The following is a 20,646-nucleotide window of genomic DNA, read 5'->3' on the forward strand; positions in this document are numbered from 1 at the left end:
TGTAGACAGAGCTCTTCTGGCTGTTCCTGTGACCTGGCTAAGTGCTTACATTTTCTCAGTCAGGGCTCATCAGCTCTGGTGCTCCCAGCATGATGATATGACTTATTTTAAATAATTTCTTTAAACTTGTCTTTTTAAAAGCCCTTTGCTATTATCATTGTTTATTTTTCTTTGGTTTCAAATCTGTTTTAGCTTTTCCTATGTGTGACGTCACCTCCCAGCTATTGTTTAGTTTAATTTGCTCTCAAACGATACTATTAGTGGCATCATTTTAACTATTTATTTTGTGCTAACTAGACTATGTAAAATAGCAAAACTTTGGTTTTTGAAACTTTATAAAACCTATAATGAAAAGCACTTTATAACTAAAGCGTTATTGTTAATGTGCTAACATGTTGATGTTTAGCAGTTTGTTTTGTAACACGTTCACCATCTTAGTTTATTGTGTTAGCATGCTAACGCACTAATTAGCACTAAACACATAAACGATAGGCAGATGTGATCTCATCCTGAGAGTCACACCTTATGACATCTGGGCTTCCTTATAAGCATGCAAGCGCTCACACAGACAGTTGCTCTGAAAGGCACAAGCCTTGCTCTTGTGACCTTTAGCTGTGACCTTTAGCAGTCCCTAAACGCCAATGAAAGTCATTTATTGTCATCGGTCCTGCTGTCAAAGTGGAATGTCACATGTGTCTGACTGACTATGAGCTGCATAGATCATTTTGCTGGCAAATTCATGGAACGTTGAAAGCAGTGAAGAAAACTTTAACACTATCTCTGCTGCTGCTCATATGTGCAGGTGTGGGCGAGTAATATATGCACGTTACATTTATCCACTAATGATTCATCAGTCAAGCTTTAGTGTGGTCAGTGTGGAGGAAATTGTTGTTTTAAACATCATGCCTAGCCCGAAAATTCATTGATTAAAACCAATAATGTCATATGCTCACACTTGTAACTGTTGAGACCCTCTTCATGACCTCTAACACGTGGAAAGACAATTCACTGTCCTGTAGCCCCCTAAGTCTACACTATATGCACATAAATAACCATTTGTGTGTCTTTTGCTGCATTGCATTTTTCAGGTAGTATGATTGAATTCAAGGTAAAGAGAGATTGATTCCCGAGAGCCAGACAGCGCTGGTCTCTACATTACACACACACACACACCCACCCCTTCAACCAACCAAACAGCGGAGTGATTAATAACACTCCGTCCATTACCCTCTGCACACAGATGGGACGTCAGGTTGAAGGTTGATGGACAACACCATGGTGTGTGGTGTTACACCCCATCATACAGATTAGAGTTTGGACATCACACAGTACCCCCCCTCCACCTTTACCCTGTTGCCTTATGCAATTTGTATCCTTCAGGTATCCTTGCACTGCTGCTGATGCCATTTGTCACCGCAGGGACCTGCTGAGGACTCCTTTAAAAACGGATGGAGTGGAGGGAGTTTTTTTTACTCTGTGTTTGAGTGATTTACGAAGTGCTGGTGTATGCTTACTGTGCTGTGGTTTTACACTGTTTTGCTCAAGGCATATCAACATCTCCAAAGTGGTCTTCAGCAAACCCCACTGGACAGGAGTTTCTTATAATTTAATGTTATATCACTGTTTTTAATTCAAGTGACCATCTCTAGGTTATTCACAAAAGCCAAAAAGAAAAGAGATTAATGATATCAAATCTTTTCAAATGAGACTGTAGAAAAATGAACCTGTACAGCATGGGAGATGTTTGGTGTACGAAGCAGTTTTTAATTTATGCACAGTAACACAAGCAAACATGTAAAAAGAGTTAGTTGCAACTGAACTATTGAATTACCTTATATCTGGTTATACACTTTGAACAAAAATATCTGAACTTGAATGAATTTCATTTTATAGTATACATGTTTGGGTAGCTCCAGTTGGGGTTCAGGAGGATAGTATTTTCTACACTCCGTCTGTACAGTAAATGGCATTAACGTCTTTCTCTCAGAAATACATACTTAGTTTAGAAGCCAAAGGAATAGCGAACACTATCAAAATTCAAAAACATTTTACAAAAAATATAAAAAGTACGGTGACAAAGACTGAACTTGATGCAGACTGATATAAATATTCCAGACTGTTTGCCATAATTCACATAAACATTTTTCTTTTCAAAAGAAAATTATTTAAACACTTGAGACACTGAATAAATGCATTTAGAAAACAACAGACATAGGCTTTAAACTTATTGTCCTGTACAAACAACATATGTACCTTTAAAAGCAAAAACAACCAAAGGTTTTACACTGCTATCTGCTAGACCCTGTAAAAGCCTGTAACTTGTGAAAAAATACAAAGCAAAACAAAAAATGGACAAACCTGACCATAGACCTAAAATATCTACATCCTGATTCAAGGACTGGGGATGGATATTGATTCATCTGGAAAGTGCTGCAGCAATAAAATGGCAAAAGCCACCAAGCATCACCACTACTTTTCTTTTTTTGACTTTCAAAACCAGTCCTGAACCAAAGACCAATCCCCAAAGCCTGGAATGCGATCAATCATGCAAAACAAAACAGAACAGCAGATGAAGTCATGCAAAGCAGTTTTGTGGTTATTTCCCATCATTACAAATACAGGTCTGTTTTAGAGGCATCACAGGAAAGTTAAAAGGAATCACATGTCCCATAGTCTTTTTGAGTTAGGTTCTCATTTTTCCCTTTTTGTCGACACTGGGAAACCGTGTTGTCCTTTTCTCAGTAAGAGTCAGGGTAAGATTTGCCCCCCAAAAATTGAGCTTTCCAAGTGTACCCCAAGGCACCTGAGAGAAAGTGGGCATTTTCCTTTGTTGGCAACACTCACTGTCTGTGTTTCCACCATACACAGCTGCCATAGAGTCTCACGGTACAGTGGGACTATCCCACGCATGGTGTCACGAATCGCAATACAAAGCACAAAGAATACAGTCAAAATAGTTGATAGAGTTGAAGTCCCCACCGTGTTATGGAGTCTGACTGCCAGAATGAGGGTTAATAATCGTCGTAGGTGTTGAGGTCAGTGAAGTATGCATTAGTATAGGTCTTTCCGGCAAGCTGTGGGTTGAAGTACTTATTTCTTTCCTCCAGAATCAGGTTGTTTTTGTTGAAGGCCTGTGGAAAAAAAAAAGGAAAGTGAAAGGACAAATGGATCAAGTGATTATTCAGTCCAGATGGCAAGGTAAAAGCAAATCCATCTAGCCCCCCGAAAAAGCAAAAAAGAGCAAAACAAATCAATGGGAGGCTGCTCAGGGAATGAAACATACATTTCACAGAGCAAGGTCAAAGCATTTGCAAACAGGCTACAAAAATGATAAGCCACCATAGGGCTAAATTATTTTGATGCAAGTCCGTATGTCCACTTCTGTCATCTCTAATACCCAGCATCAGCAGTTTTTATGGCTCTCAGATTGTTGGTCCTCAGGACAATCAAAGCCATAAAAATCAATCAAAAGAGTCATTTTTCTGTTAAACACCAAGGAAGAGCCATGGGGGCATCTTCCCTGTCCCAGTGTAACCTGGAAAACATGGAACATGGAACATGCTTCTAATATCGAGCTCAATGCAACATCAGCAATTTGCCAAATAGATGTGTTCATATCTAGTCAGTTGCAGAGCGTTTGTGCTGAGTCCCTAGGGGCAGCCTAATAGAATGCTTGATGATGCTGCATTTGCAGTTGATGGATGTTTCCGACAGATACTGATAGGGAACAAATGTGCTGGACAAAAAAACTAATATATTTTGCTTCTTTCCTATTATGTGATTTGCACACAAAAGGAATGTAATTAACACTCCCACAGCCCTGGAGACGGTTATTTGTCTCTGCAGGTGGCCCTCTGGCTACTTTTAAACAGCTGTGATATGATGCTTGTTAGCAACATCTACTTTGTCTCCTTCCTAAAACCTCTTTAATTGACTGAAGAATGAGTTTTTGGAGTTTATAAAGTGGCATTAGTGATAGAGAGGTAACAGATGAGCATAATAAAAGAAGATCACAATGAATTTACTTTCTCAACCCATCAAAATAAAGTAAAAACTGAGGACAAAACAAGAAAGACAAACACAAAAAATGTACAAAGGGAGGCTTTGTTGAAAGAGAATAAGGGAGGGATACACTGCCTTCTCACACTGGATGCAGATGGGGGGCCATGATGAAGGAATGAAAAGATCTGAGCAATGAAAAAAAAATCTAGTCTGTACTCCAACCTGCCACACACAGGAAGTGCCACAGGAAGTGGATGGGCAGGGCACAGAAGGGAAGAGGAAGTAGTAGTGGTTGGGATCAAAGAGTTGTTGGGGGAGTCAAGAGGCGGGATGTTGTAGAGGTCAGAAGTCAGTGGTTAGTAGAAAATCTCCAGGCCACGCATGGACACCCCCATGTTAGCAGAGAGAGGCTGGTGCATGTCGGGGTCGTCCAAGGGCAAGAGTACCGACACATCTGGCTGCAAGGAGGAGAATGGGCAAGAATCATCCTCAAAGAAACCCTCAGGCCATATTCTGTATTACAAGCAGCCTAAAAATGTAATAAACTGTACATAAAACCACAGCTAAATGGTGTCTTTGGTTTGTGATCATAAACTTGATTGCTGGAAATACTCCAGGTGGCCAAGAAACCAGTATGAAGAGTATTTACAATAGATTGTGCATAACAGTAATGACTAATGTGTCATTAACATCAGGATTTCAGCCAAAAACCCTAAAATATGGCATCAGGTGTTTATCATTCCTTCCTATAAAAACTCAAGAGGTGTATTACAGTTCTGTGGACACAATGGTTGAAAATTCACTGCAACATCTGAAACATCCAGGCTCAGTGAATAAGGATTGGAGAATGAGCTTTTGGAAAATTAGACTGTCAATTTATTATGCATTTCCTTTTGTATTTTCACATGGACTGTCTATACTCATATCCACCTCTATCTGCAACTAAAGTAAGTGAAAAGTGAAATATGCTCTGTGCTCCTGAGTCTAATTGCATGACTGATGAACACGCCTCACACCTTTTTTCAGAAATGAAATTACATTTGGAGATGTTTTCACTAAGCCAAAGGATTTGTTGTCACTGTGTGGCAGTTTTACTATGTATTTATATATACTATGTATATATAAATATATATATACTATGGTATGACAGTACCAGCAGGTGTCTGATTGTTCCCAGGTTCATTGAGCAGGACAACAAACCCATTAGAGTTCATGAAGAACTATTTTCAGAGGCAAGAAGAACCAGGAATCCTGCAGCAGATGGTCTGACCCCCACAGAGGTGTGATCTAGGCAGTGGGGAGTCAGTCTGGGATCATATGAAGAGACAGAAACACTGGGACAGTCTGAATCTACAGAAGAACTGCAACAGCTTCTCCAAGGTGCTGCAAAGTCCCAGGAGAAACTGTGAGCAGGTCAAACCAAAGAGAACTGCTGATGGTTTAAGGGCAAAGGGGAGAACTGCAAACACTGATTAGATTTTGTTCCCTCTCCATATAAAAAAACCTATATATATATATATATATATATATATATATATATATATATATATATATATATATATTTATATATATATGTTTTTTTCCCTTCATTTTAGAACCTGCCTAAAATGCTGATTCATTAGCATTACAGAAAAATCAACGTGAGCTGATCCATGACTAGCACATTTACTATGTAGTAATTCCCCACCTTACAGGAGCTGGCCTAAATGATATCAGAGTTTGGGGTAATATTGGAAGTAATATTAGAAATCTAATCTGTCTGTTATTAGATTTGACAAACTTTACACACCAGTGACACCAGGTACCAGTAGGTATCAGTCTTACAGATGTGATTTGTAAAAATATGTTGTGGCAAATCTTCAAAATCAAAATTTGAATACCAGAGTAATTACTTCTGAAGCTCCTATTCAGGGTAAAAATGGTTGAACAGTCTCTAAAACAGAGCCCTGGGAATCCAGCTGGAGCATCAAGTAGCTGTGGACAAGCACTAATCACCAGCTCAGTCTGGCACTAAAGGCCTGACGTATCGATGGATAAGAGGCTGTTTGTACCACCAGAGTAGCTGGATGCTCTGGTGCATCCAGCTATTTCGACTTTAGGATACAACAATGCTAAAAAGGCCTGTCTAAGCAGAGAAATGTGCAGATGTATGGCCTCTTCAGTCATTATCTACCCACACACCCAAGTAACTACATTAGTATGTTATGAGAAAGCAGTGTATGACCACTGACAGAGAACAAAGTCACACACTGAGACACACAGCAGAGGAGCACACAGAAAAAAGATGTACACACAGGTGCATATATATTACACGACTAGAGAGTGTCAGTGCGTGACAGGAGGTGGGGTGACAGTGAGAGTCATGCAGTAAGAAGTGTATTTAATCACAGCTGACACTAGTGGAAGAGGCAAACCGGCTGTTCAGTGACTGAGAGTGGAAGTGTGAGATCAATTGATTAAGTCAAACAGCAAGAAAATGTTACAAACTGCTGCTGTGCACTTACACATCTGGACATCTGTCAAGCATTAGACACTGACAGAGAACTGAGAAGCAAATCTGCCCACAGACCTTGATGGCTTCCACAGAGTCGTATTTATCCAGTTTGTTGATGTGGTTGGTGATGCTGGTGTTGAGTGGCGCGGCTGAAATCGGGTGGATGACGGTAGCGTCATGTGACTGCTGCTGAAAGCGCTGGCAGTATGAGTAGACCAGCAGGGTAACCAGACAGCCAAGGATGGAACTGCTAAGTCCCACAGCAATCATGTGGAAAAGGTTGAAGTCTGGAAGAAGAACAGGAGGAGGGGTATAAGTGCAAGTCTTTGTCACTTCACACAAGTGGAAGTGCTAATAGAAGCTGCGACTCTCATGGCAATATTCCAGTGTTATAAAAAACCTTCTGGCGTGTTGATTCTTTCAGTCTTATTTTAATTTTTTCCAAAAAAAAAAAAAAAAAGTCCAGTTTGTATCTATTGCATCTAGAGTTGACATCCAACTTTTACCTAGATCCTGTGCACACTTGCTGTAATTGCTGTAAGAATGTGCTTTCAGCTGTCCAATATACCTTAATGAACCATGTACTAATTTTTGCACTCCCTAAAAATGTTAATTTGCTTTCATGCGCCTGCTTTTTTTTTTTTTTTTTTTTTTTACCAATGTGACTGATCAGTCACAGACTAATAACTGTTCCTTATCAAGAATGCTATTCTCCTGTGACTTCACTTTTATTCATTATTAGTTCCCATGAGCAGTGTGTTCACACCACAGAGCGCTTAGAGATTGCATAAAGCATCCACTAATCTAAAAGATTAGTAATAGCAATCTGTAGCTGGAGTAAGAACTAAGGGCACAAAAAGTCCCTAATTCCTTGCTTCAACGTTTGTAACTTATTGCCTTGAGTGCAGCACGTCAGTCGTGGCAACTTATATTGACGAGTCCTTGTACTGTAAATTTTGATCAACGTGGGGCATTTTTAATCAGGACTGTTGCAGCTGGGTAAAAAGAGAAGACTGTTAAAAGTGATTTTATTGATTCACTCAAACTCAAACTTCAACTGTAGATTTTAAAATTCCTTTACAGACTCAGACTTTACTATATAGATGAATTAAATAAAAGTTGGACCGAAGTATTTGGCCGCACTAATTACATTTCTTAAAACGGTAAAATCAGCAAAGCATCTTGTCATGCAACATTTTAGATGACAATATAGCAATGAGAGAATGATGTTTGAGGTTAAGTACAAGTAATACATCTTTTTTTTTGCATCTTAGATTTTCTCAAGATATAACTGGGTGATTAGACATCAATTTTTTTTTAATTTCTCAGAGCTGTCTTCTCAGCTTGATTAATACAGTTTTCTGGAAAGTCGTCTTATTGCCCAAGATACTGTACATTTACTGTACAATGCCAAGTGCTATATCCCCCTCTCATTCTCTGTTTCTCTCTCTCTCACTTTCTCTCTCTCACACACACACACACACACACACACACACACACACACACACACACACACACACACACACACACACACACACACACACACACACACACACACACACACACACAGTAAATTACCTCCACAGTGCCGCTCCTCCTGACTGGAGTGTGCAATCGAGACTTCTGACAAAGGAGAAGAAACAGCAAAGGCAGCAGAAATTAGGGCCAAATACCATACAACCTCCTCTCAGCATGACAAATTGTACCCTTGAAGGTGAATGTGGAGATAAAAGCTGTACTCAATACGAAACAGATTATCGTAAAAACTCCACAAGCTAATCACAGCTGTGGCACCTAGAGTGGTTTATGAAAAGTAAAGGAAATGAAGTACAAGACGCTAATGAATCCTAATGGAGTACTTTTCTCATTAAAGGGGATGGATTATAAGGTATAAAGGCAAATTGGTAATTCAGTAAAGACCGTGAAGAGTTTTCATGAGTATTACATTCTAGTTAATTAATACAGAAAGGTTAGATTTGTATGTTTTAATCAAATGCTTATTTTATTTAATAATTAATGAATCCTAAAGATTGATAAGTATTGTGCTCTACACATGAATATAGAACTTTTCCTAAACATATACAAATATCTGACAGCAGTGTTTGCAGTGATACGCTATGTATAAGTATCCCTTGTTAAAGGGAGGGGTTTTAATGATCTGCGTATAGCACAAATCAATGCTCTTGGGTGTCAACAGGGAGATGCCTGTCCAAGCAGATATCAGTACTAATGTTGTGTGTGAGTTATATGTACACACACATCTGCGCACACACACACACACACACACACACACACACACACACTTGTATTTTTGTCTTTGTGAGGACATTCTTTGACATTTAACATTCCCTAGAACTTTACCAAAATATTAACCATCGCAACTAAAGGCCTAACCCCAACACTAACCCTAATCTAAACCTAATTATAACCTTAATTCTAATGCCAGGTCTTAACACTCAAATGCACGTTTGAAGGTGTGTTCAGAGAGTGAAGCTGTATAGAGTATACTATGCTGCTACCTTACTATAGTATACTTACTATAAATAGGATTATGTTTATCACATACCGCAACAGTCTTCTTAGAACTAATTAGATAGACAGATAGATAAACTTTATTGGTCCACAAGGGAAATTCCTTGGTCACAGTAGCTCAGTTACATACAGACACTGAAAAGAAAAAAAAAAAAACTAACTAGCTCTATAGTGCATTAGACAGCCCATAGTTTACTGTTGAATGCAATTTCTTGTTTGTGGTTTTCCCTTCATTTTCATTTTCTCGACCTGTCCAGGGTGTACCCCTGCCTTTCACCCAAAGAGAGCTGGGATAGACTCCAGCAGATCTTTGTGACCATAAAGAGGAATAAGTAGGTATAGATGATGGATGGATGGATGGATGGATGGATGGATTTTCATTTCCTTCAGTCTTTGTGAAAAAAGTGAGCAGCAGTTGCCGTGAAAAACTCAAACCTTCCTGATTTTAACAAAAGACTATGTTTCAAAAATATATTTATTTATTTAAATCATTCAACCTGTGGAGCTAATGTTAGCTTAATGTGTTAGCTATCTATGGCTCTGTCATTTCAGTCAGTGAAATCAATAGCCACTGGAATGAGAGAGTGGCTTTTGAATACCATTTCGGCTTTCTTTAAACAAATACTGATAGGAAAATGTTTTACTGTTATTGCTCTAAACTCAAGATGCGCCTTGGGGAAAATAAAAGGCTTGACAGGCGTATCAACAGGGGGGCAGTGATTCTCTGTGCGAAATCAATGAAATTTATCTTATATGTTGTTAATTATGTTTGGCCTGACATTTCGGAAAGTGTTGCACTTGCATTGTTAACAAGTAATAGTAGTTCCTACACACCAGCCATCTATCCGCTGTATTCATCACTGCAATTAATGTCATTAAGGAAGAGGTTTATTAAAGGTCTGATTATCTCTGAAACATGCCAGAGGACAGTAAAGAAAACAGCAGCCATTTCTTCTTCTGCTAGCTACCAACATTTGACAAAAGTAAAACTGCCAGTGTAAGTGCTTTTTGCATTGTCTGACAGGACTCTGACACTCATAATGAAACTCATATGCAGGAGGACTGTTGGAATGAGTAAAGAGACTGCCCTTAAGTGTAGCACATGGGTCAACGCCCCCTCGTAATCACCTGCCACACTTAGGAGCCCTTGAGCAAGACACTAATCCCAGCCATCCCCAGAAGTGCTGGCCTGTCATTGAACCTGACCTCTCACCTGAGACAAGTCCCTCTGAGGGATCAATAACATATTTCATTATCACAGGATTCTTGTAAATGAACTGAATTACCGCTGTGGGCATATGGTGGTGGGTGGTGCAGAATGTCTGTATGTGTGCTAAAAAAGTAGGTGTTAATTCATGCATAAATGTCCAAGATACTACTAGAAAGAAGAAACTTGTGTCTACTCTTAATGGTGACTGTATTAGTGTCCGAGTGTGGGTTCACCTGGTATAAAATTGGAGTCAGGAGAACATGGCCTGATCTCACTGCTGTTTCCTGAGCACTGGTTTCCAGTGGGAAACAGGACATCACAGTGGCGCATACGCAGCTGTGCCCCATTGGAGTCACAGTGGGACCACTCTGACCAGCTGGACCAGCTCTCTGGAAAAGACACTGACATTATATCTCACAGCCTGTTCACTCTGTGTCCATACAAATGTGAGTGTGTGCATTGCACTGTATGAGTTTTTCTGTGCCTGCTGCTGCACATTAGTCTTGTATCCTCTGGGGGCACAAAAAGGACGAAAGAAAATAAGAAATGAACCTGTGATTTATTGGTAGCCGAGTCAAGGCCCTAAGCTGCTTATCACTGAACATGTGTTGATGAGTGTGTGTACCTGGACAGGACTGTGTGTTGCACAGAGCTTCCTCAGTGTGCAGGCCCAGGCAGATGTCCCCTCCGTAAGCTGGTGGGGGGTTGCTACAGGTTCGAGTCCTCATGTAGTGTCCTCCTCCACACGTGACAGAACACTTGGACCATGAAGACCAGCATGACCAGCTGCCATCCACTGAAGCCAGGATACCAGTTTCAAGTTATGATTCATCATTATTGACAATGAAATGAAAATTTCCTTTGAATATCAAGTGGTTGGAAATCATATATGAAGTGGTTGGAAGTCATTCCATACTATTTCAAACAGCAAAGTGTGATGCAGAGTCACAAAGCAATTTGAATATGTGTGCATGATAAAGAGAGTGTTTTGAAGTGACAGGAATTGTGCTTCATCCAGCTGTTACTGCAAATGTCTGACCTAACACCTCACCCCAAAACTCAACAGCTGCTCCTCATTTTAATAAAGATAAATGAAGCATCACAATCTGCCATTTTTGTTCATCCCTTCATTAGACTGCAAGCAACAAACACCCAGTTTAAAATGTGTGACAGTGTTAGCACACAAAGAAGATTTACTGTATAAATAGATAGAGTTGGGGGAGAGAAGAAGACGTTGGGGGAAATGAATCACAACATAGCAAATATCCTTTGCCAATCATCAGGATAAAACCTCACCTCATTGTGGCAGAAAAAAATTTCCTTTTCTGAACCACTTGAGAATTGCTTTTAAAGACCTGAGGATGGCTGGCAGCACTGTGCAGGTAATTGAAGTTGCCAATGCTTTTTGTCATCTCAGTGTAATTTCTCTATCACAAAGTGACACAGAAGTCGATTCTTGGCCCTTGATGACGGATCATCTCATCTCCGGCACAGATGCAAGAAAAACATGGATTCATTTGTTTCCAAACCAGATAGATGGTAGGAATAACATATTTTCTTGCCTTCGACTTCACAGTGCACTAACGCATTAAAAAGGACTGGATTAGCCATAGGAGTGCTTCAATTGGTCTACCGGCACGGTGCGCCTTCCTCAAAAAGCGCTCTCACTTTCTGAGAGGTTCTAATTGAGTAGGAATTAGTATTCATTGCTGCTCAGGCTGGGTTAAGTCAGTTCCTTTGGGGGACAGGCATGCTCAGTTGTTCAGCAACATACTGTAGCTATGGTATTATAGTCAACACCCCAGAATAGGTGTACTACATGTATTAGCATAGTAATGTGGAGCAGGAAAATTAAAGTGCATTCACTCAAAATTTGACTCAAGGGGGACACTTGTGGCAACAATGCCGACCAGGCCCCTCTGGATAAAGCAAATCTAATGCTCCTATATCTATCCCATGTCTTTATCTGCACTCACAGCAGAAAACAACTTACATTATTAGTGACTCCGCTAAAGCTGTTGTTGAGCTGAACGGCTTGCACTTTCACTGAATGAATTAACAGGCTATAAAAATAGTATCAATGGCCGTTCTGTCTCATGTCTCTTTTGGTTGCTTACAGCGTGGCAGCGGTTATGAAGACAGATCACAGGTGCTGAAGATGCACAGATCCAGGCTTTTAGCAAGATACCTAAGCCCTTCTCCACGGGGCTTGATTAATAATCGTTTGAGACAACATCCTGCTTGTCTGCTTGGCGCCTGGATACCAGGTGTGCTTTATGCCAAACTAAGCACTGGATTTCCATTTAGACAGCTTACTTCCCTTGTCAGACAGAGTATTCTTTTAATTAGAAAGCTTCCTCTTGCTGTCTTCTGCTAGAGGACTGTTGAAATTGCATTGTCTCAGGGCTTTTCACCACAGAATAAGGCCTCCCATAGCTGGCAGCATAATTACCCACCAATGTAATTACATACTGGAGGACCATAGGGATTGTCTTTTTGATTCCTGGTGTAAATTGGGGTGTTTGTCACACCTCTTATCTGCATCTGATTGCTTTTATGATTCCTGATGATTTGGTAAGTCATTTTGTTACAGTAATTCTTTATCTATTAATCAAGGAAAAACATGGCTTCAGTATGATGTTCAGCATGATTATGTATTGTGTATTTATCTGTGTATGAGTGAAAAAGAGAGCTGTTGAGTACTTGACTCCTGGTCTTGTAAATGTCCTTATCTCTGTGTTCTTTGTGCCTGTGGTGTTTATATACAGTATGTGGCATTGGTAAAACTAAAACTGGCTTGTAGCATGTACATATGTATTTGTCTCTTACCTGGACAAGGTGTGATGTTACACTCCTGGTATTCCTGTGCTGGCCCTAGGCAGGTCTGACCTCCATACCTTGGCTCTGGGTTACTGCAGGTCCTTTTGCGGCTGCGAATTCCTCGACTGCAATCTCGACTGCACTGGGACCAGGAACTCCAGGATGACCAACCACCATTCACCATGTGGCTTGAGATCCTACCCAGACGAAGCACTTCGCCTATAAGGCACATAGAGACGGAACATCACCAATAAAAAGATTCCTGTCAAAACAACTTCTGCAGTATTTTACACCAAAAGTATTATCCCAGTAGAATAAGGGCTGGAAAGACAACATTTCCCATAAATGGATGGAAGGGGATGATACTTGACCTCCCTTCCTGGCATCACTGCGTACATTTATTTTGAGGAGCAAGAAGAGGACAGGGAGTCAATAATAGCTTTTGATAACAGTGAATGTGCCTTAACTCTTACAACTGGAAGTACTCTAAAAGCTTTAGCTTGACATGAGCTAGAAGATCAGGGCCTGCATCTTGTGTGTTTTTTTTTAAAACCACTTTGAGCTGTAAGCAATTTGACAGATTAAAAAAAAAAAAAACACAGGTCGAGACTCATAGAGGCTGACGATATTTTTTGTCTGTTTATTAAATTATGTCTGAAATGACACTGGTGTCTTTTTGCAGACAGAAGCCTAAAGTCCATTTCATTCATTCATTCAATATTAGATTTATTTGCCGTGGTAGCAGTGATGGCAGTGTCAGTCTGTTGGTTGATTGACCACTTTGGTTCAGACTGAAACAGCTCAGTAGCTTGTGGTTGTCTTTAATTTTGTAAAGGCATTCATGAATTGAAAGAAGCATCATCTATCATGCCCAGTGCCCACTGTTCCATAGTGCCCAACATCACACGGCAATAAAATGAAGTTAGTTGACTGCCTGAATGTACTCAATGATGTGTTTTTTTCTTTCCACATGGCACAGGTATATGGCCAGATGACAAGGCCAAGATTGATCAGGAAAAAATTGTGAGAGTGATTCTGAGACCATGAAGAATCATTTTCACCCTTGAATTAGAAACCAGAGTCCTGGCCTCAGTCCCAATAAAAGCCTGTGGTATGTGCTAGAGAAGATTTCATGGAGTGGTTCGACTGTCCCGGCAACAATACAAGATCACAGCCAAAATGCAATGCAACTCTGGGCAGAAATGGATGTTGCATAAAGTTGTCGACACAATGCCACAGTGAAAGTTTGCTGGAATCAACGCCATAGGAGGTCCAATCAAACATTAAAGTGTATAATTGTTTTTTGGCCAGGCAGTGTATGCAAGATGGACTGAATTGAGCTGAGTGTGTCCATTCAACAAAAAAATACGCTTGCTAATCACACAACATCAGTTGTCTAATATCAATTGGAACTACTCGAAAAGAGGGTTGCTAACGAAATATAAAACTGTAATTTCTATTGAAATATAATCACTGTATGCATTAATCAGTGGCATTGGAAATGTGCCTTGTGGTGAGATAAACTGCAGAATGAGCAGAGAGGGAAAGCTTCTGGCCTTTTTGAATGAAAAGAGTGAACTCATCTGTTTGAGTGAATGATAATCACCTACAATAAAATTACAGTCACTGTCCAAGCATTTCTCTGATGATTTACTCATTCAACAAACTGCACTATTATCTACATTTTCAGATAACAGTGGAAGAGTTCATTATTTTGTCTGTGCTAACATCATTCTGCATATCTTGATCCTGCGTCTCACCCACTCAACTAAGCCAAGCCAACCTTTTTTGTGTGATTCTCCTTTAATTGTTTCATTTGTTGTGTATTACCACTGTGTTATCTATTGTGCTGGCTACCTCTCTATATCCTTTTCTTCCTTTCTGTCTATCTTTCCCATTAACCTCGCTTGCCTTTTGTCTTGCTGCCTGTCGCTGTCCTCCAACCTGGCTTCGCTGTTTTGTCAGCATGCTCTTTTCACTGACAGGTACCTTGGTACAGCTGCTTTGTATTCTCAGGGAGAGGACAGTATGTTTACCTAGCGCAAATCCTTGACCTCTTCATAACTATGGCTGACCTTGGCAGTGCACAGGCCAACTCAGCCTGGCATCATGTGCTGACAGGCCCGTCGAGTCCCCCACTTTTTATTGATTCTGAGTAGGCAGTGGCCTGGGAAGTCCTGCCCACCATTGTGACCCATGTACTTTAGTCAAAGAAACTCGATTTCAATGGAGTGCTTCACAATCATGCTTCACATACATGTAAACATGTACACACACATTTCATGAGACTTGTACACACACACACACACACACACACACACACACACACACGCTCAAATGTCCATGCACACAACGATGCAGGTCTAATTATGCTTGTTCTCACAATACACAGCACTTGGCTCGCTTTGCTTGTTCAAGCCTTGGTGTGAGACTGCTCTGATGTACTGCAGGTATTGTTAATGCTACTTCACAGGGGCTGCCCTCCTGTCACAAAAACAAACAGCGTGGTGCCCTCCTTCTTAAATAGGTAGCGACTGGATGTATCGATCCGCACAAGAACCACACACAGCCGGAGAGAATTAATCCTTGCTCTCCTGACGAGTTGGGCTGATCCAAACCTAAGAAGGACGCAGCACGATATCCAATAGTCCACACTGAAAAGAAACTAGGACATTAAAAAAAATTCCCTCCTCCCTCCCTTTGCTCAACCTCACACCCTGCTCAAAGGCAAAATGCAGTGCCTGTGTGACAGAGAGGAGAGAAAAAATATAGAGGTATGCATATGTGGGAAAAAGAGGAATGGGGACTGCGAGGTCCACAGATATGCAATGATGTGCAATCTGATGTACTGTATAGGCAACTATAAAGTCAGAAACAGTGACACAACTGAGAAGCAATATGGAAGAGAGAACTAGAGACAGATATGGAGACATATCTGGAAACCTAGGAGGCATGTCTGCTTTAAGACAGACAGTTGTACAAGAATGAAATAACCTTCAGCATGTGTGAAGAAATGTTTTATTTACTCCAGTGTAAACATGGACCACAATGAGAAAAAAAAGTGGAGAAATGTTTGGTCCAGCTGTACTAAATTCTGAACTACATATTTACTCCTTGTTACTCCTCCATTCTCCTCATTTACTTTCCCTATCATCAAATTCTTCCTGTAGTAAGACTGATTTGTTTGATATCACATATGTATATTGAAAAATTGCATGGCTACTTTTGTATATCTCATGACAAAATCATAAAACCAGGGGCTATGGTCATTAAAACAGCATGATATGACAGGAGTCCTGTCCTTGAGCTGTCTGCCAAGCAATGGTTGACCCAGCTATTAAAGTTTGTAAGGGGGCAATTAAAATCCCAACCCAAAGGATCCATGTCTGTAAAAGTATAAGGATATACATGCTAACCTGCCTTAAGCACTGAATGTACTATACATGAGGTTCTTGAATTCACCAGAGGAATTTCCTGAGAATTTCACACATTTGACACAAAAGGAGGACTAAAGGTCCAAGCTACACACTTATGTTGTGGTGTCGTTTGGCAAAGCACCATCATTCCTCACTTATACAGTATGTTTGATTACAGAGAGATTCTTTGGACTGAGTGGGTTGCTTGAACTTATAGTCATATTTCTAGGCCATTAAGCATAATTTACATACTTCATTGACATGATTTCCTGACAGCAACTGACATTCATGCTTATTTTTTCTTCTTTTTCTTGTGAATTTAATTTTCTCAGAATTACATGGTTTCATCTTCTAACATTTTGCCCTTGAATGCACAACCGAAATGTTGAAAATGACACCTGCTGTTCCAAACTACAACAATGCAATTTTGACAAGAAAATTAAAGTACAGTAAATGAATATTCACTGTGATGGATTACCCGTCATATGCAGGTTTCAAGTCACTGTAAGTTGATTTTTATACTGGAGAGACATGCAGTCTGTTGGGAGGTGGAAAAACAGCCTAAAACTGTAAATTACATGAGATTTGATGTTAGTGGATTTACACAAAATAAATGAAAACACATAACAGCCAGTAAAAGGTGTTGACGCCTTACTGAGAATTAAAGACAAGAAAAAACAAATGTCAGTGTGGGAAATTCAAGAACAGTTTCTCTCCACTTATGCCTTTTGCCAGTACAATCACAGATAACACAAAATACCAGCTGGTACCATAGACTGTAGTGCTGGGCTCTTGTCATAACTGTAGGTCCTTTCAAAACAATCTGACAACTCCAACAAACCTGAAATTGCCAACAAACAGTACGAACAGGGTTTATTTTTAAGGAAACTTGCTTCCATCGGAGAAACAGCCCCTTTCCTTCCTCCTGGTAATTTCTAGTACCACAACACGCTGAGGAGGGAAAAAAAGGCAAGAAAGTAGAAAGTGAATCAATGTCAGAGAATATGGGCGAAGGCAAGCTCGTCACTAAGTTACAACATGTGAGATATGAAACTTTCCATGGGTGTTATTCATCTTCATTGTTGAAACTAGAAGGCATGGTCAAAACTTCTTTCAAAAGTTCAGATTTCAGATTTCATACACACAGGATGAGCAAAGTTTGGCTGAAGTGCAGTTTTTCCTGACATGCAGTGTTGTTTTTTTAATGCCGATGTTGCCTTGCTAATTTGTTGACTGTATGTTGCCAAAACCTGTACCACTCTGAGTGCCGTATTGAGGGGAAAGGTGAAACAAGCTCTGTGTCACTGACAGTCCAGTGGCACCTTACAAGTCTGGTGTCATGCTTAATTGCAATAAGACTGTGAACTCCATCTGACAGTAAACTGCATGAGGGCATAGGTTATGTACTGAACTGTGGCATCAAACTGAGAGAGATTATCAACAACTTGCCATGAGCTTTTGTACTACAAAAGATGCAGTAACATAATTTAAGTCATTCAACATCTACTACTGTAGAGTAGTACTATATACTACTGTATAAAATTGTAATGTAAAGTGTAATTACACATATGATTATTGTATACCTGTATTTATAAAACACAAGTATAAATTTATTATCTACTGTAATAAAACCACACCCAGGTGCTATTAATGAGGATGCCATAAAATAAACAAGTGAAATCACTGTGAGTACGTCAATCTGTCTTTCAAACTTACAATAATACAACCTGCCACCACCTCCCCATTTGTACTATGATCTTCAGATATTTTTTAACAAGATTCAGTTGAGAGCTTGTTTCCACCTACTGCCTTTACTCCACCTCCACCATAATGAAGGTCTAGACTCTAGGGGAATCAAATCCTACACACTCATTTCATGGGCTTTTATAAGATGCTTGGCAGCAACGAGTGCAAAATGCCAAAGTGCTTCTTTATCTTAATAAATATTGTTTTATATTACATTTACATTTGATTTCCCCTAATTGAAATACAAGATCGGTATGTAATACATAATAGTGTCTAATCTAGCTCATTTGACCATCGACATTTACATATACAGTAAATCCATCATCTTTGCAGCCATTCCCAGAGAGTGCCTTAGGAATGAGAGATGTTGTATAACTTAAATAAACTGTCCACTTGTTATCTCAAGTCCTATTTTTACTTGATAAGAAGAGATAAGGAGATGGCCACAAAAACACAGAGTGCTGACTGTGGAGATGGAGAGAGCGAGGCAGAAAAACGGAAAGAGAATACAGATACTGGAATGGCTGTCATCTGTCAGAGGCGTCCCTCAGCACTGTCCTGTGTGTACTCAGTGTCTGCTCATGACATCCATGCAGGAGAAACTAATCTGTTGCCCATGAGAAGGCCCAGGCCTTGATACCAGATCAGCTGAAGTGAAACACATCAGGCTGTTGACACGCCACCGCTTCTCCCGGGGAAAAAATGAAACCATCACTCACCGACACCAGCCAGCAAAATTACAAACTCACAACCTTCTACAGAAGTGTCTTTCATCTTTTCACTGCTTACTTTCCCCTTGGTATGCCTGCTTCTGTCTCTAAATGCCTGATTTCAAAGACTTTTTTAGCTCAATATTACTACAGTGGTATCTTAAACCTATCATGACTAAACTTTCAATATCTTACATTATGGGGCAGTATTGATTAAATTGGGCAGGCATTTCTGTTTCATTGACATATGGCTTCACAGAAATCATCATTTAAATTGTCTACTGGTGCAATGGGCTGGCCAATGGCAGCAGAAAGAGTGATTAATAACAGATGCTTTTTAGTTAGAGGCTGACTAATGATAGACAAGTAGCTGATATGAAACCCTGCAACAATAGGACGGTGAACTTAATTTTGAAACTTAAGCATAAAGTTTGAAAATACATAGTGTAAAATATAGTCAAGCAGGGCTATGCTAGAAACAGTCTGATCATACTACAGTAGGAATACTGTGATATATATATATATATAGGGTTAGCTTTATATATGTTTAAATAATACACATTTATATAGACAATTATCTAAAAGGTCAAATATTTGGTTTTCTACTCAGGCATATAATATATAATAAAAAGGAAAAATGGCTAAAACATCTACAAGACGAATCACTGGGTGTACATGACAAGAGAGGTCTTTAAATCACTGCAGATCTTAAGTAATTAACCCATCGCCATCATTAAGCCATGATCACTGATACGCAACAAGTCAGTATGTTATATTAAAACTCATTGTAAATGCTTGGTTGAGTCATATATTCATAATTTATCTCTCATAATATAGACTGATCTTAATAGAGATCATTATATGAAAAAGTGAAACACGAAGACAAAGAGAAGCTTGGGAGAGTTGGGAAAGCCACTAGCATATTTCAAACATCTGTTTATTCTCTCTGTTGATGGGGGACTAATTCTTCATATCTGCACGTCACAGATAACACTTCCAGGTGAATCAGTAGCAGGCACCATGTCTTTGAATACAATCAAAATCGTCAAATGTCAGGTATATCTCATAGTTCGTAAACCTAGAAACATGGTGACATTCTGCCCGAACAGGGAGAGATGAAGATGATTTCAGGAACCTGCCAGGATGGGCTTTTTACTGGGTAGCAGGGAAGAGACATCAGTGAAACATCAACCTGTGTTTGCCATGGGGAAACACTGTTTCATACAAACATAGTACATTTGGAGCCATGTAAAGACTGGCATTTGATGGAATGGGGTTCTGGAAGTTTTTTGGCTTCTTTATTAAATTAGAAATTCATTGAACAATTGGCAATTCAACATTCTGCAATTGACAATTCAGTATGAAAAGTGGCAATTCATTTGTCAATTGACTTTGAATTATTTTACTTAAAATTTTAAATGGATGCTAAATCAACTACTAAGATAACAGCAGTGGCACTTGTGGTGGTGGTGCACCTAGTGTGCACATTTGTAACACAGTGTAACTTGAAATAAACCCCCCCCCCCCAAAAAAATATAAACTTCCATACAGTGCTGTGTAAGAAGAATAACAATGCAATAATTATTTTTGCTGCTGAATCATTAGGAAAGTGAAGTATTATTTCATCCTATAGTATGTAATGACTAATTGACTCAAGTAAATTTCCCAACATTGTTCTTATAGAAATCTGTTTTATAGCAACTCTCACAGGAAAAT

The 20,646-nt window shown here is 39.6% G+C and overlaps 1 protein-coding gene across 2 annotated transcripts in view; it reads right to left on the minus strand.

Moving 5' to 3' along the window:
• Positions 1–1,834: 1,834 nt before the first annotated feature.
• sema5a (sema domain, seven thrombospondin repeats (type 1 and type 1-like), transmembrane domain (TM) and short cytoplasmic domain, (semaphorin) 5A) overlaps positions 1,835–20,646 on the minus strand; it is a 122,259-nt gene continuing 103,447 nt past the window's right edge. Inside the window, exons 17-22 of one of the 2 annotated variants that reach the window (XM_026292898.1) lie at positions 13,068–13,277; positions 10,864–11,034; positions 10,472–10,627; positions 8,075–8,116; positions 6,572–6,783; positions 1,835–3,131 (exon numbers count right to left, since the gene is read on the minus strand). In XM_026292898.1, the coding sequence (XP_026148683.1) occupies positions 3,012–3,131; positions 6,572–6,783; positions 8,075–8,116; positions 10,472–10,627; positions 10,864–11,034; positions 13,068–13,277 (911 nt within the window). In that variant the 3' untranslated portion in view covers positions 1,835–3,011. Of the gene's footprint in view, positions 3,132–6,571; positions 6,784–8,074; positions 8,120–10,471; positions 10,628–10,863; positions 11,035–13,067; positions 13,278–20,646 lie in introns of both variants that reach the window. The other variant, XM_026292896.1, reaches the window with a different exon arrangement.

This window comes from Mastacembelus armatus, chromosome 20 (genome assembly GCF_900324485.2).
Source record: "Mastacembelus armatus chromosome 20, fMasArm1.2, whole genome shotgun sequence".
Classification (NCBI taxonomy): domain Eukaryota; kingdom Metazoa; phylum Chordata; class Actinopteri; order Synbranchiformes; family Mastacembelidae; genus Mastacembelus; species Mastacembelus armatus.